Source organism: Corapipo altera, unplaced genomic scaffold (genome assembly GCF_003945725.1).
Source record: "Corapipo altera isolate COAL_440 unplaced genomic scaffold, ASM394572v1 214, whole genome shotgun sequence".
NCBI classification, from domain to species: Eukaryota; Metazoa; Chordata; class Aves; order Passeriformes; family Pipridae; genus Corapipo; species Corapipo altera.
Genome location: NW_020885031.1, coordinates 205,381 through 218,545, shown reverse-complemented (window position 1 = coordinate 218,545; position 13,165 = coordinate 205,381). Strand labels below are relative to the sequence as shown.

Below are 13,165 nucleotides of genomic sequence, written 5' to 3'. Positions count from 1 at the left end.
TGGGCTCTGTTTCTCCTGGGGCCAACTCTGTCTTTAAATCTTGTTTTCATCATCTCTTTTCTTGTTTTGGTTTTTCCCAGTTCTCCCATCTCTAAAGCAACTTTGATTTGCTCCTCACAGAGGAGCAGCAGGAGCAGTGGGTTCTGCTGCAAAGTCTTATGTGTTACAGTGAGGCAGTGGCCAATACACCAAAAAGCCAATATTTCACAGTATTTTGGAGGTTTATTTCAAGTATTTTTTTCCTGTTAAAACACAATCATTAAACTGTTCTCTCTGATTCTCACCTGATTCCAATCATCAGGTGAAGGCCACAGCTGCTTAGGGAAGGAGAGAGCAAAAGCTTTTCAGGCCAGCAGCACCTGCTTGTTTGTTTCAGACAGACAGAAGGAGCAAGAAGATTTACTTAAACGTGCTGAGCTGCAGTAAAACCTTAAAATACTTCTTAAATACAGTAAAAGCAAATTGATTAGGCTGTCTAAAAAAAAACCCCAGACCTAAAACAAAGTCAGAACCATTCCTTGCTCCCACTGAAAGCCTACACAATACCATGATACTTCAAGTAGACCTTTTCTTCCCATTTTTCAGTTGTACCCTCAGTTATGGGAGTTACTTGAATCCTTTAATAGGATCTCTGTATTTCACAGTAGGTAAATGGAACCCACTTTGCGACTTAGTAATTAATTAAGCAATTGTGTCACTGTTTTTTTGGTTGTTAAACTTTGTTTTGCCCACTCCTGTTTGAGGCTGCAGGGTTCCAAGTAGCTGGTATTTGAGGTAATGTGCATATCTGTGTGGCAGAGGAGTCAGAAACAGGCTTTGCTGTGCAGATGCTGTGTTGCTAATTTTATCTTATTAGATTACATTCCATGTCAGAGGTGGCTTTGTGCTTTTTGCTTTATGATCTCTACACACTGAGGGAGGGAAAGCTTTCTCTTAATGATGGAAACTCAGCTTGCTTGCAGGCTCTGGTAGTAAAAGTACACTCGGAGATGCTCCCTGGAGTCCAAAAGGTGGTTTGGGAATTTGTTTGGGTTTCTTTGCGTAGATTATTCTAATTTATTCAACTTGTGAATACTTGCCAGTACAGTTGAGAGCTCCAATACTGGTGGCTGACAAAATGCTTTGCTTTCAGGTGGTTAGTCTTAAAATTCCAAGGCAGTCAGTTGGTAATTCTTTAATTTTATAAACATTTTGGCAAAAACCTGCCTTGTTTTGCAATCTGGCCAAAGCCTCTAAGGGCTTGTGCCAAAGTGTGGCTCACAGGAGGGGTTGTAGGACCAGTCCATGCTGTCTGACTGGTTCGAGATGGAGAAAGTGATTCATCCTGAAAAACTTCTCCTCTGCATTTATCCCTGCATTATTTCTGTCCATTGGCCATCCTTGAACCCTGATGGAGCCTTATCAGGCACGCTTGAGTTGCCTGGTAGTTCTATGAAAGGCTTTATGAAAACACAAATATGATACCTTTATTCTGTTTCTTAAAGGTTCTGTTGGTCTATAATTTTGAGACACAGGATGGGGATAGGGGAAGGTTTCTGTTGTGGGTTTCAGGTGACCATAAAAAGGTCACAAGTCAATAAGTCAGTTCCTCTTAGTGTTTTTTGTGTGTGTGTGTGTGTGTTTGTTTTATAATCAAAGTTGAAAAACATTTTCCAAGTACTTTAAATATCCCTATGGAGTATTTGCAGCAGGATCATTGCCTAAAGGAGCCTGAAAATAGAACTGAGCTGGAAGGGACAGACAGGCTTCCGTTATTTCTTCATGTTAAAAGCAAACCAGTGAAAGTTGAACAGTTACTGATACTATTTTTTTTTTTTTAGCAGACCTGCCCTGTGATCCTGGTGTGGGGGTCACTTACCAGCTGAGTTCAGCTGAAGACAGGGATTGTGAAATGGGAGCTGCAGGGTTACACCCAATGCTGTTTGTGTTTGTTATGGCTTCAAAGCAAAGAAATTGTCTGATAATGAGCTCTATTGGATAATAGCTTGAGCAACAGCTTCTGTGCTTTGTAGATTCTAAAGGGTTTATTTTGCCCCTGTGCTGCTTGTGTAGACCCTTTCCAAAGGTTAGCCAGGGCGAGCAGCTGTTCTGTAGCTGGTGGTGCATGGCCACTTTGTCTGGGTTTAAAGTTGGGAGTGGTGCAATGTGAATGAGGCTCTCACTGAAAGGGTGTGTAAATACATGAGTTAAGACACTCAGCACAGTTCGTAAACTCCGTTCTCTTGGGGAGAAGGAACAATAGTAACTCGGTGGTGAAATAATTCCCCTTGGCATGGCTGTAAAAACAGGCTGTGTGGTGTCTGCTTGGGTTTGGCCCAGTGGGGGAAAGAGATGCTGAGTCAAAATGTGCTGCACCAGGCAGGAAGTGTTCACAGAAAGCAACTGCTTCCTCTTGTCTGTCAGAAATAGCAGCTCTTCTCCCTTTTTTCCAGTCTTATGAGGGTTTTACATAGTAGGTGCTTTTTCCAAAAGCTGCATACATTGCTGTGCTGAACTGTGCATCCAGTGACCTGTTCTGGTGTTTCACATCCCTAGGAAACAGCTGCACATCCTGTATATCAGTCGTGTTCTCACCAATATACAGTTGTGGTGACATCCTGCTCCAAGGCTGACTGCCCATCCATTTCAGGTGGATGCTGTGGATCTGCTCTCCTCAGATATACTGGAGCCACCCAGGAATGAAGTCAGATAAGGGAATGTATTGAGGCCTGATATGGTAATTGAAGTGGGTGGTGAAGCAATAGTGACCTCAGTGTAGGAATGAGAAGCCTGTCTGGTGACCTGGGAGTGCTTGTCCTCTGAAATCAGGGCACTGTGGGATGGGGATACAGAGGAGGTTCAGACAGCCGGGATGGGACCAGGGAATGCAGTGCTGTCATATTGTTCTCGAGAAGTTGAAAGCATGTTTTTTTGTCTCCTGAGAGGTAATATTGCTTCATCAGCCTCACCTGAGCAGCACCAATTCTCAGGTGAGGTTTTTAAAGTGTAAGATTGGGTCACACAGCTGTGTTTGTAGTGTTCTCCCTCATTGTTCTTCCATATGCATGTGCCCTGCTGAAAGAGCTTCCTTCTCAGTCACTGAACTGCTTAGAGCCAGATGATTTTCCTCATTGTTTCCCCGAGATGATAAATGCATCCTAACACTTTTTTGCACGTGGGGGAATCTCAGCTCTTCTAAGGTGCCCTTTGAGCAGGTGGCACAGCGAATAAAGCCCAAACTGCGACTCGCGCACCTTCCGTGAAAACAAAGGTGCCGATTGAATTCCTGTAGTGGCATCCCGGGATGTGTAAGGAATACAGATGTGCCTTTGTACCGCTGGCGCTGCCCCTCTGTCGTCCCGGGGGGCGTTCTGCTCGCTGCCGGCTCGCCGAGCACAGCCCGCAGAGGGGGTGCCGTGTGATGAGCGCCCCATCGCCGTCCCTGCATCCGCGGCGTCTCGGCAGCATCCTGGGAATTGCGGGCGATCACATGAGCCTGGATTCCCAGCTCAGTTCATTAGTCAGCCATTTTGGTCACCACCCTGCTCACTGCGCACAGCCAATCCCGGCAGCACTGCCGGGCTTCGCAGGGTGACGGGCACCAGCACTTGGATTTCGGCAAACCTGGAGATCTGCCTCCCGTTCGTCCTTTGTTTTTGCTGGGGTCATCACCAGAGGAACCCATTCTTTTTGCTTCGGCTGCCTTTTTCCTCTTCTTTTCGTATTTTGGACCTGTTTTCCCCTCCTGCCTTTGATGCCGGAGCCAGGTTTTCTGTGGATGCTGAGGATCGATAGCCTCTAGCATAGCTGGAGACGGCAGTCGGTGGAAAGGAGGGAGGCAGAGCAGAGCGGGAAGGAGCAGCGTTTTTACCTTGCTCGATCCATGAAAAGGCCAGAGCAGCCTCTGTGATCCTGAGCAATCTGTCCTTTAATCGCAAGGTATTTCTGATTTCCTTCTTCAGAAAGCTTTTATTTTTAGTTCTTATTTTTCCCCCGTTGTTGTTGTACCAGCTGAGTCATCATGTCTGCTCTGACGCCTCAAAGCGACATGCCAACCCCCACCACAGACAAGATCACTCAGGCTGCCATGGAGACCATCTATCTTTGCAAATTCCGAGTGTCGATGGATGGAGAATGGCTCTGCTTGCGGGAGCTGGATGACATCTCGCTGACACCCGACCCAGAGCCTACCCACGAAGGTACGGTCCGGTTCCTGCCCGGGATCTCTGCGGCCGCCGCATTGTTCCAGCCGCGGCACGAGTTGGGAGGGGATGTCTCCGGGAAGAGATGCTCTTGTCCTGCCTGCAGAGCCCGGACATCCTTTGCCATGTTAGAAAGCCAAATTACTGCTTCAGATGGTCCTTAGCAGTTGTCGGGTCTTTTGAAACCCAACCCTTTGAGAGATTTGTGCTTAATCCTTATCTTTTTAGACGTATCAGGTTTGTGTATCGCAGGAAGGAGGAAAACCGCGCTGTGTGCTCAGTGAGAACATTTGATGGTGATTTTGCGCTCAGAACGGGGCCGATAGCTCTTTTAGTGAGCTGCCAGCTCGTACAAAGGGAGCACGCTGGCAGCACCCCAGCGACGGTCGGGGGGAGTTTTTGGAAAGCTCCAAGCGATTACGCGGCGGTGCCCCTTGTCAGGTGACAATGCCATCACAAGTCCCCCAGCTGGCCCCTGGCGAGCGTGCTGCTCTTCGGAATGGCTGGGAAGGCTGAAGTGGGGAGGTGAAGCACATCTTGCTTTCTCCTGGTGATCAGGGTTGGTGGTAAAAACAGTTTAATGCCAGGACGAGGATTGAAACCTCTCAAAGAACTGAAAACACGAGAGGACATCCACACAGTGCTCTGCCAATCAAGTGGGCAAGAAGGAGAGGTGATGAATTTCTGCAGGAATTTTGCCCAGTAGCCACCAGCACTGTTCCCAGTGCCCTTGCTGGATGCACCTTTTGGTCTTAAAGGAAGGAGGCTCCAGCTTTTCATGCGTGACCCTTTTCCAGTAGCTCCTGAAAAGCCACTCCACCAAACAGCCCTGCTTGACCCGTTTGCTGCTGGCTTATCAAGTCAGCAAAGTCTTATGTCGTCTTGCTGGATGAGACAACTGAAATGGTGGTGGGGATTTAAATTAAATTCCCAAGGGACAGTTTAATTTCCATTTGACAGCTGCTTTCAGTGGCAGCAGCCCTTGGGTTTGAATTTGGCTTGCCAAGTACTTAGTCACACAGTGGGATAGCAGACAGGTTTCAAAAGCAGAGACTTAAGGCTCCCTCTGAAGCATATCCCAGGGGCTCAGGGAGGTGAGTACAGGGAGAGCTGGAATTCAGCTCTCTTCCAATTCCCGTGTACCTGAGTGTGACATTCAGACCTTGCTTGGTCTTACTCAGGTGTTTTTAAAAATGTAACTAGTCACTCAGAGTAGCAAACAGGGCTGGAAAACAATATTTGCTCATTTCACTGCCGTATTATTTAATTAAAGCGTAAAAAAAGAATTCAAGGAAGGGAGCTGTACTGTAAAGACCTCCATGGAGATGTTTATGCATAAATTAAGGTTGTTTGCTGAGAGGCACGAAAGACTGGTTGTTTGGGGAGGTGTTTTTGGACCCAAGTCATATTTTGAACAGAGATAGAAGGTCAGGAAAAGTGTTGACAATAGAAGAGCTGACACAGCTGTATCCCAGGCACTGGATCTGGTGCTACTGCATCAGCACTGCTGCTGTGTCCTCGGGGTGAGCACGGGGCCAGGGGCAGGATCCTGGGCTTGTGTCTCTTGTCATGTCCCCATAATATGAAAAGCAGGCATGATATGAAAAAGCAGACATTACAAAGAAGGAAAAAAAAGCTGTAGACTTCTGCCCAAGGCATAACAAAGGGTGGCAGGTTTTTTTTTTTCCTTACAAATAAAGACATGTAAAATATATACTACAGTAAGTAGGAGATCCAACAGCTTGTTGAAATAAGGATTTGAAGCCTCCTGTTGCTCTCCATCAGCTCTTGTCCCTGGCCTCTCTTCACTCTGATCTGCTATGCCCCCAGCCCTCACCAGCCATCCTGCCTTCAGAGCAATTCCCTTCCTGCCACCCAGCTGGAGCTGGAGAGTAACTCTGAGCAAAACTCGTGATCCATTTAAAAGCAGCCTGTAGCAGAAGGGTAAATCATCAGTGCAGTTACTGAGTCACTTACAACTTTATATATTCCATATACTCTGTAATATGGATGCTCAATTTAGCAATAAAAGCAATTCATTTGTTCTTTCAACTCTTAGGAACAACTCTGGGTGAGCATGAAAATAAGCTGATTTTGGTGTTTGCTGCAGATCTGCTGGGCTTAGGACAAGAATTTGTTTAAAAAAAAAAAAAAGATGATTCCTAATAAGATAATCAGAACTCTCCTGTGCTCTGCAGGCACCTCAAAAGGAAATGCAGCACTGGTGGCTGTTAACTGTGTTTATTTGGAATGTATGTGATGGCCTTTAAAGCATTTTTAGGGATGGAGGTGAAAAACACCTGGATCATATTTCTATTGGATGTTGAAGAGTGTGTGTGTGTGTGTATGGATGGCATTGAACATTGCTCTCAACTTGAGGAGAAGTTACACAAAATAACCTTGCATGGTTTAACTGCATGTTAAACTTCTAAGTGGAATAATCATGAGGAGCTTTGCATTAGAGCTGTGGAAATTATCCTCATAGGATCACCTTGTAATTGAGACTGTAAGGAATACATGTGCTAACTGGATGATCTGAATTTATTTGGAACTGTCAAGGTTTACAGTATCCCTCTTTTATTAATCCTCTCTTTGCACTAAAATGGAGAATTGGAATGATGTGTTTATAATATGCAAAGATGAAATTAACTCTTTTATAAGGTAGAGGTAAGGTCAGATTTTTTTCTTTTTTGACCACTAATCTAAAAGTTTCAGTTAAACACACATGGTTGTGTAAAATGCCCCAAGCAGGAGTTGCTTCAGGAAAAGCAAATGCTCTTCTCAACACCTCATGCCCATTAATCTCTTGCACTGGCTATTGAATCATCATTCAGATTCCACTTTTTTTCTCCAGACGTTTTTCCATGTTTCTTTGCACAGTTCAAAAGGATTTAGGGAAGCAGCACGACCTTATTCATTATTTTTTTTGTTTTGCAAACTGGCAGCTGTTACTTTGGTTTAGGGTTTCTCTAGTAGTGTGGAATAGGAACAGTAAAGTGTTGGGAGAGGTGAAATTGCTCCATGGATTGGGCCTTTCCCCTTATAAAACAAATCTGAACAGTAAATGCAAGTTAAATGAATTACAGTGTGTTCATGGTCATAAATCTCTGGAATAGCACTTAGGTCATGTAACCCAGACATCAATTCAGAAATTACATTTGAGAGTTGTTTTCTTTGCTCTTTTGAGCTGATTCAGTCTAAATGAAGTCAGATCTGGGAAATCTGGGACAGATTTGTATCCCTAAGAGATAGTCAAAAGATGGCAGAGAAACCTCTTGAGTGTCAGCTGAGCTGGGAAGTGAAAGATGGGGGGGGAAACCTCAAGGGTTTGGGTTTTGGTTTTCTTTGTGCAAACTATCAGGGGCCAAAATAGGATGAGAAATTTCCCATAGCACTTTGTCATGTGTTTCTCTCTGGAAAGAGGCTGGTTGTGGAGAAACAGTCCATATCACTCCACACAGTTGCAACACAGAAAAATTGGGTAATTATTTGATGGAAATCATGTGGAGACAGGAATAAAATTCAGGGTGGGATTACACCATTAATGCCTGTGATGTATGTTTGGTATTTACTTGTCCCATACGTGTTATGGAGAGTGGACTTGGAATTTCCAAGTCTTCTGTACTTCTTGATTTCTTCCTTTAAGTTTTCTCTTGGGTTGTTGCAGATCAACTGCTATTTTCTTCTATATGCAAGGTTCTCCATATACATGCATATTTTGAGATGGGATTTTTATACAGTGGGTCTTTAAAAAGAATTAAGTTACTTTACCCTGAATAGAGTGTTCCTGGTATTCCATGTTGCAGGCTGCCCGGTGGCTTCCCTGGTTTTTGGATTGCAGGGTGTTTGAATGTGATGCTGAAACCCTGTGCTGATCCTTTTCCTTTGTCAACACTTGATGATCCACCTCCTTTGCAAACCTGATCTGAAAGAATTCATTTAAGTATCTCCAATAATATTAACAGCATCTACTTAATTTTTTTCCTCAATCTCTTTATTGGCTATTAAATATATTCCTAAGGCAACAAATACCAGATAATGCAATTTAAATATAGCAGTGTAACTAGAGGTTTGTTTCATGATAGAGCAGTATCTGTCCCTACAATTCAGGGAATGTGCTGGAGCAGCTGCTGTCAAACCTTTCTCAGCAGAGCTAACATGGCACCCTTGCTCAGTAATTTCTGTATCAAGCTCAGGTTTCACTTCCCAAACCTGATGCTTTGGGGGTTTTTTTAGGTTATTTTACTGACTGCTCAGCTTCTCCTTAGGAATGTGTTAAAAACTTTTGTACTTAAAAATACTTTTGAAAGATCCTGACCTATTTAAAAACTCCTGGCCTATTCTTCCTGAAGGAAGAAGTGCTTCCCTGTGAGGGTGGTGAGGCCCTGGCACAGGTTGCCCAGAGAAGCTGTGGCTGCCCCATCCCTGGGAGTGTCCAAGGCCAGGTTGGACGGGGCTTGGAGCAACCTGGGCTAGTGGAAGGTACAATGAGATTGGCTTTAAAGTCCCTTCCAGCCTAAAGCATTCTGATTCTATGATTCCATTTCATCTGTCTGTGGAAGATCTCGATTGTCATATCAACACACTGTGTTTGAGGCTGATAATATTCATTGGTTCAGGAAGGTTTTAACTCTGAACTGTTTTATACTAATATCTTCAACCTTTAAAAAAAGTGCAAAAATTCAGCACTCTGTTTAATATCAGTGTTGAAATAATTTTGATGCTGGTCTGTTCTCACAGGGGTTACTTGTAAAAGCTTTTATTGGCATGGGAAAGTGTATCCCTGCCCCTTGGGCCAAACCAGTGGAGACGCTGCCCCTGTGTCAGCGAAGGGAGGGAATGCAAAACCCTTTGTCCAAATAATGGATGGGATTTTCCTGATTAATATATTAGTGATAATAAGTACTTCAGTTCCTTTTTAAGGACTTATGTCCAGTTCCATAATACTAATCTTCCTGGGAATCTGGTTGGAATGAGTTAATCGTTTTATGAAGACTTAAAAGTCTTGGTCATCCTGTTTTCTAAACTTGGTACAGACTTGGATGTTTTCCATCATAATCCAAAATATTGAATTTGTCTTAGGTACCACAAGGGCTATGAAACAAGTAAGTTTCAGGCCTTTGTGATTTTTTTTTTATCTGTTTGCGTGAAGGGTTTTCCCCCCACTGTTGGTGGAATTTCCAGACAAGTGGGAAAAACTGTACAATGTAAGAGAAGAAATTAACTGTATGCAAAGTTCAGCTGGGTGCATGAAAAAATGAATAAAAATGAAAGTGCTAATTAAATGTGTGCTTTTACCTCTAAACTGATGCAAATCCTGTAGTACCAGGTTAAATTCATGCAGTTTTTGCTAGAAGGAAGATAGGATTATTGTTGGTAAGGATAGAAGAGAAGAAAATATCTGTGTCTCCCCTGGACACCTGCCTGGGAACCTTTATAAAGATCACTTGTTAAGGGTTAAAATAAAACCTATATGAGAGGGGTCACATGAGAGATGGAGTGGAGCCTGGCAGTTTTCTCTGTTCCTCTACCCAGCTACTGGTAAATCTGGTTTTGGTTACCTGTTCTTCACTGTTTATTCTTTAGATTAAGAAAAAACCTCAAAGTCTTGATATTAGAGAAGACCTTTCAGTGATGGTGTCTAGCTTCACTCACTGTGTGCGGGTAGGGATTCTGGGATGACCAGCATCTGGATCCGAGTCACAGAGTCCCATTTGTGCAGTGGGGTCCTGGAAAGCATTGGAGACAGGTCAGTCCACCACTGAGAGGTTCAGTGGCTCCTCAGGAACCTGGAACACCTGTCATGAAAGACCAAAAGCCATAAATGTAGGACATGGGGGGGAAACTGGTGGCAGGAAGAGCATCACCAGGGATTTGTTCTTACAACAACAGGGGATTCCTGTCGTGAAACTCCGTGTTGCTCTTGTAGCAGTGCTTAGCCATAGGGGAATGTTAAGGTCCCTGGTTTGTGAGGAAAAGGGATGGTTAAAATTGAACCCTGTGAATACAGCAGTCTCCAAGGATGAGAGGACTGTTGGGCAGTGGCGTTGGAGCATAGGGAGCTTTTTGGGCCCAGTTCTTTGTTAGCTGTCCTGGGATTTGGCTGCTGCTGGTTTTTTAGCTGCAGTGCCTGTGGATGAGCTGTTTGCTGCTCCTGTGGCAGGAGGCTGACGGTAGCTGTGTGGGAGGGAGGAGGGCCCAACACTGGGTGTACTTTGCCCAGGACTTTGGCACAGGTGGCTTGGGAAGCGGGATAGAGCCTTTCCTTTGCTTTGGACCTTTCTTGGATCACGGATTAGTGCTGGGGAGAGCAGGTGTGTAAGTGGGGAGTGGAAAATGCTCAGGGGTCAGACCCTCCGGGGCTTTGTCCGGCTTGGCTTTCTGGGTTGGAAACCAGGGACTTTGTGGGTGTGCTGAAACTAGTTTTCCTTGTCCTACCTGCTCCTCTCCCAGGATACCTCCCTCCTTCTGCCAAGGAGAGAGGTGCTTCCCTGATGGAAAACTTGGGGAATCATCATCACGGTGACAACAGAAAGCCTGTCACCCACATCAGGCTCAGCTGGGTCCCCTCTGAGGGATTTGTCACTTGGGGTGATGATCATAACAGAGTTAAAGCTCTGTTCAACCTTCCTTAAAACACCCTCAGTGTGTCCTTTCCCTGAACGTGCCTGTGCCTGCTTCCCACGTGTACCTGTTTCCCTCTTGGGGCTGGGTATGAGGAAATGGAAGCAAATGCTGACATTGCTTAAATATCTCAAGTTCAGTGCTTTTATCTTAAAAATAAAATAATGCTTTTGTTGCTTTTCCTTTTAGGATGTGCTTTACAAAAACGTTGCTTGTGTTAATGCAGAAACAAAGCTTCTGCAGCTTTACTGAAGCCTACCCTGATCTGGGAGGAAAATGCTTTGCTCTGTTGCTTTGTGCAGACTAATAAACCCTTTTGACTTGCAGATCTCTTGCCACTCTGAATTAAGCCTTGTATGATGCAAATCTCCCTTTCAGTTACCCTTTTGCTTGTACCTTGATTTTGAATCTTTCCTTTAGATCACGGCTTGCATGACATTTTTCTTTCTTTTCCTTTCCTTTTGCTGTTTGCAAAGACTCTTGGGAGGATTTGACAGATGTGGTGGAGCAATTGCGCGATGATTCCGAAGGTGCGTTCCACACATCTCACCCCTCTTGTCTGTGCCCATCATTGCCTTCTGCCCCCTCACTCTGAGCCTGAGTGCAAAATGCACTTTTCCTTTCCAGTGCCAATAGCTGTGCCTTTCTGGCCTTTTCTCTGTGTTGCTTAAAATAAATGTTTCAAAGTTGGTTGTTTTACTATTTGTACTTGAAGGGGAGGTAGAAAAAGTGAATCAACAAGGGCTAGTTGCCTTCTACGAAATGCATTCAGAGGCAATGTTTTCCTGAGCCTGATAGAAACACAGCTTAAAAGATTGCAGCAATATATGGAAGCTGAATTAAAAAAAAATAATTCAGAAATAACCCTGAGGATTCAGATGTCCTCAGGTACTTATATTTACCTACTCGAGGGTGGACAAAAGTGACTCTAGAACTTGTAATGCAAAATGTTCATTAAAACTTGTGCAGTACTAAAAGGGAAATTTATTTACGGTGTTTCTTGATCGATTCCTAAAAATGGTGTGAATGTGAAATAATTGAATCCCCAATTTAGGGAACAGTCAGGCAAATTGTTAATTAGGTGAAATACTACTGCTGCTGCTTGGGGTTCAAGTGTTTGCAGCACAAAAGGCTGATGTTCTGATGCATTGAGTGCACTGATCCCTTGCTGTCACCCTCCATGGATGGTGCCTTTAACTGCTGTGCTGGTTCTGTGCCTGGGCTCTGCCTGGCAGCCTCACAGGCACAGCAGCTTCTCAGCCACTGGCAATGTTCTCCTCTCTCCTGGCACAACAGCCCATTCTGCTTCCCAGCCAAGGGCATCTCCAAGGCAGGCTTTAAGGGAAAGATTTGAGACTTGCTTTTTTTTCATAAAATATTGGGCTGATTTTTGTGTTTATTTTGTCAGGTGGGATAAGTTTCCCTGTCATACCGAAGCAGCCTTGCCAAATGTCAGGCTGCTTTCAGTTGGTGTTTTTGCTGTAAGATGGATTCAGTACCTGGAGAACCTTGCTGAAATGCAAATGAATTGGCATTGTTTTCAGCAGGTTTGTTCACTTCTCCAGTGTTTCATCACTCCCTGCCTTTGATCAAAGTTACAGCTTTATTTTAGTTTATTCTTTGTTTTTTTAGAGTAAATCATTGAGGAGTGATAAAATCTATTGTCACCAGCAGAAATAATGAGACCACAGTCACAGCTTAACCCTTTGAGGTCCTTTATTGCACTGACTTTTGCCTTGACTTTCAGGTTCTTGGGTACAGATTGGACCTTTTAAACAAATTACAGGATTTTTTGGTGCTTTTGAAGACATCTTCAGGAAGCAGCTGTGTAGAAAACATGTCCGTTCTGTAGGAGCTGCAATATTTAAGTAGCGAAGTATCCTGAGAGTTTAATTCCTTCATTTGAAACCCAAACCCTGTGGAAAGGCAAAGTTCAAAGGCTGAGCTTTTACTTTTTGAGGTTTATGACATGGAATGTGTATGAAAACCCTCTACACCTGGGTTTTCCTACTTATAAGTTAATTGGTTTGCAAGGTGAGAATCTTGGATAAGCTGCATATGCAGAACACAGTTGCTCACAGCAGACTAATGAAGCAGAAACCATTGATTAGCGTGATATGACAAATATTTTTCAATGCAAATGAGTTAATAATGGCAGCCAAAGGGGTGTTTTCCATGTGACTGTTGTGCACAGCTCCTTTAATTCTGCATTAGAGATTGATTTGCTCCTAGGTGGAGTCAGTGTGGATGCCTGACTTGCTGCCCATCAGATCAATGACCTTGGCCAGTGAGGAACCACGGTTAGAGAGGATAAGGAGGAGGAGGGCTGATTTTGCACTGTTATGCCTGCCTTTTTTCCT

The 13,165-nt window shown here is 44.1% G+C and overlaps 1 protein-coding gene across 11 annotated transcripts in view; it reads left to right on the top strand.

The window, feature by feature from the left end:
* Window positions 1-13,165, top strand: part of RUFY3 (RUN and FYVE domain containing 3) — a 36,647-nt gene that overhangs the window by 7,776 nt on the left and 15,706 nt on the right. For 4 of the 11 annotated variants that reach the window (XR_003531754.1, XM_027668166.1, XM_027668172.1 and 1 more), the window contains exon 2: window positions 11,282-11,335. The exons of 3 other annotated variants lie outside the window; for them this stretch is intronic. Coding sequence is in view for 6 of the 8 variants with exons in the window: in XM_027668166.1 (XP_027523967.1) it covers window positions 11,282-11,335 (54 nt within the window). In the remaining 2 variants the exon portion in view is untranslated. Of the gene's footprint in view, window positions 1-3,488; window positions 4,179-11,281; window positions 11,336-13,165 lie in introns of those variants that run through there. 4 more of the 11 variants (XM_027668174.1, XM_027668171.1, XM_027668175.1 and 1 more) reach the window with 4 other exon arrangements.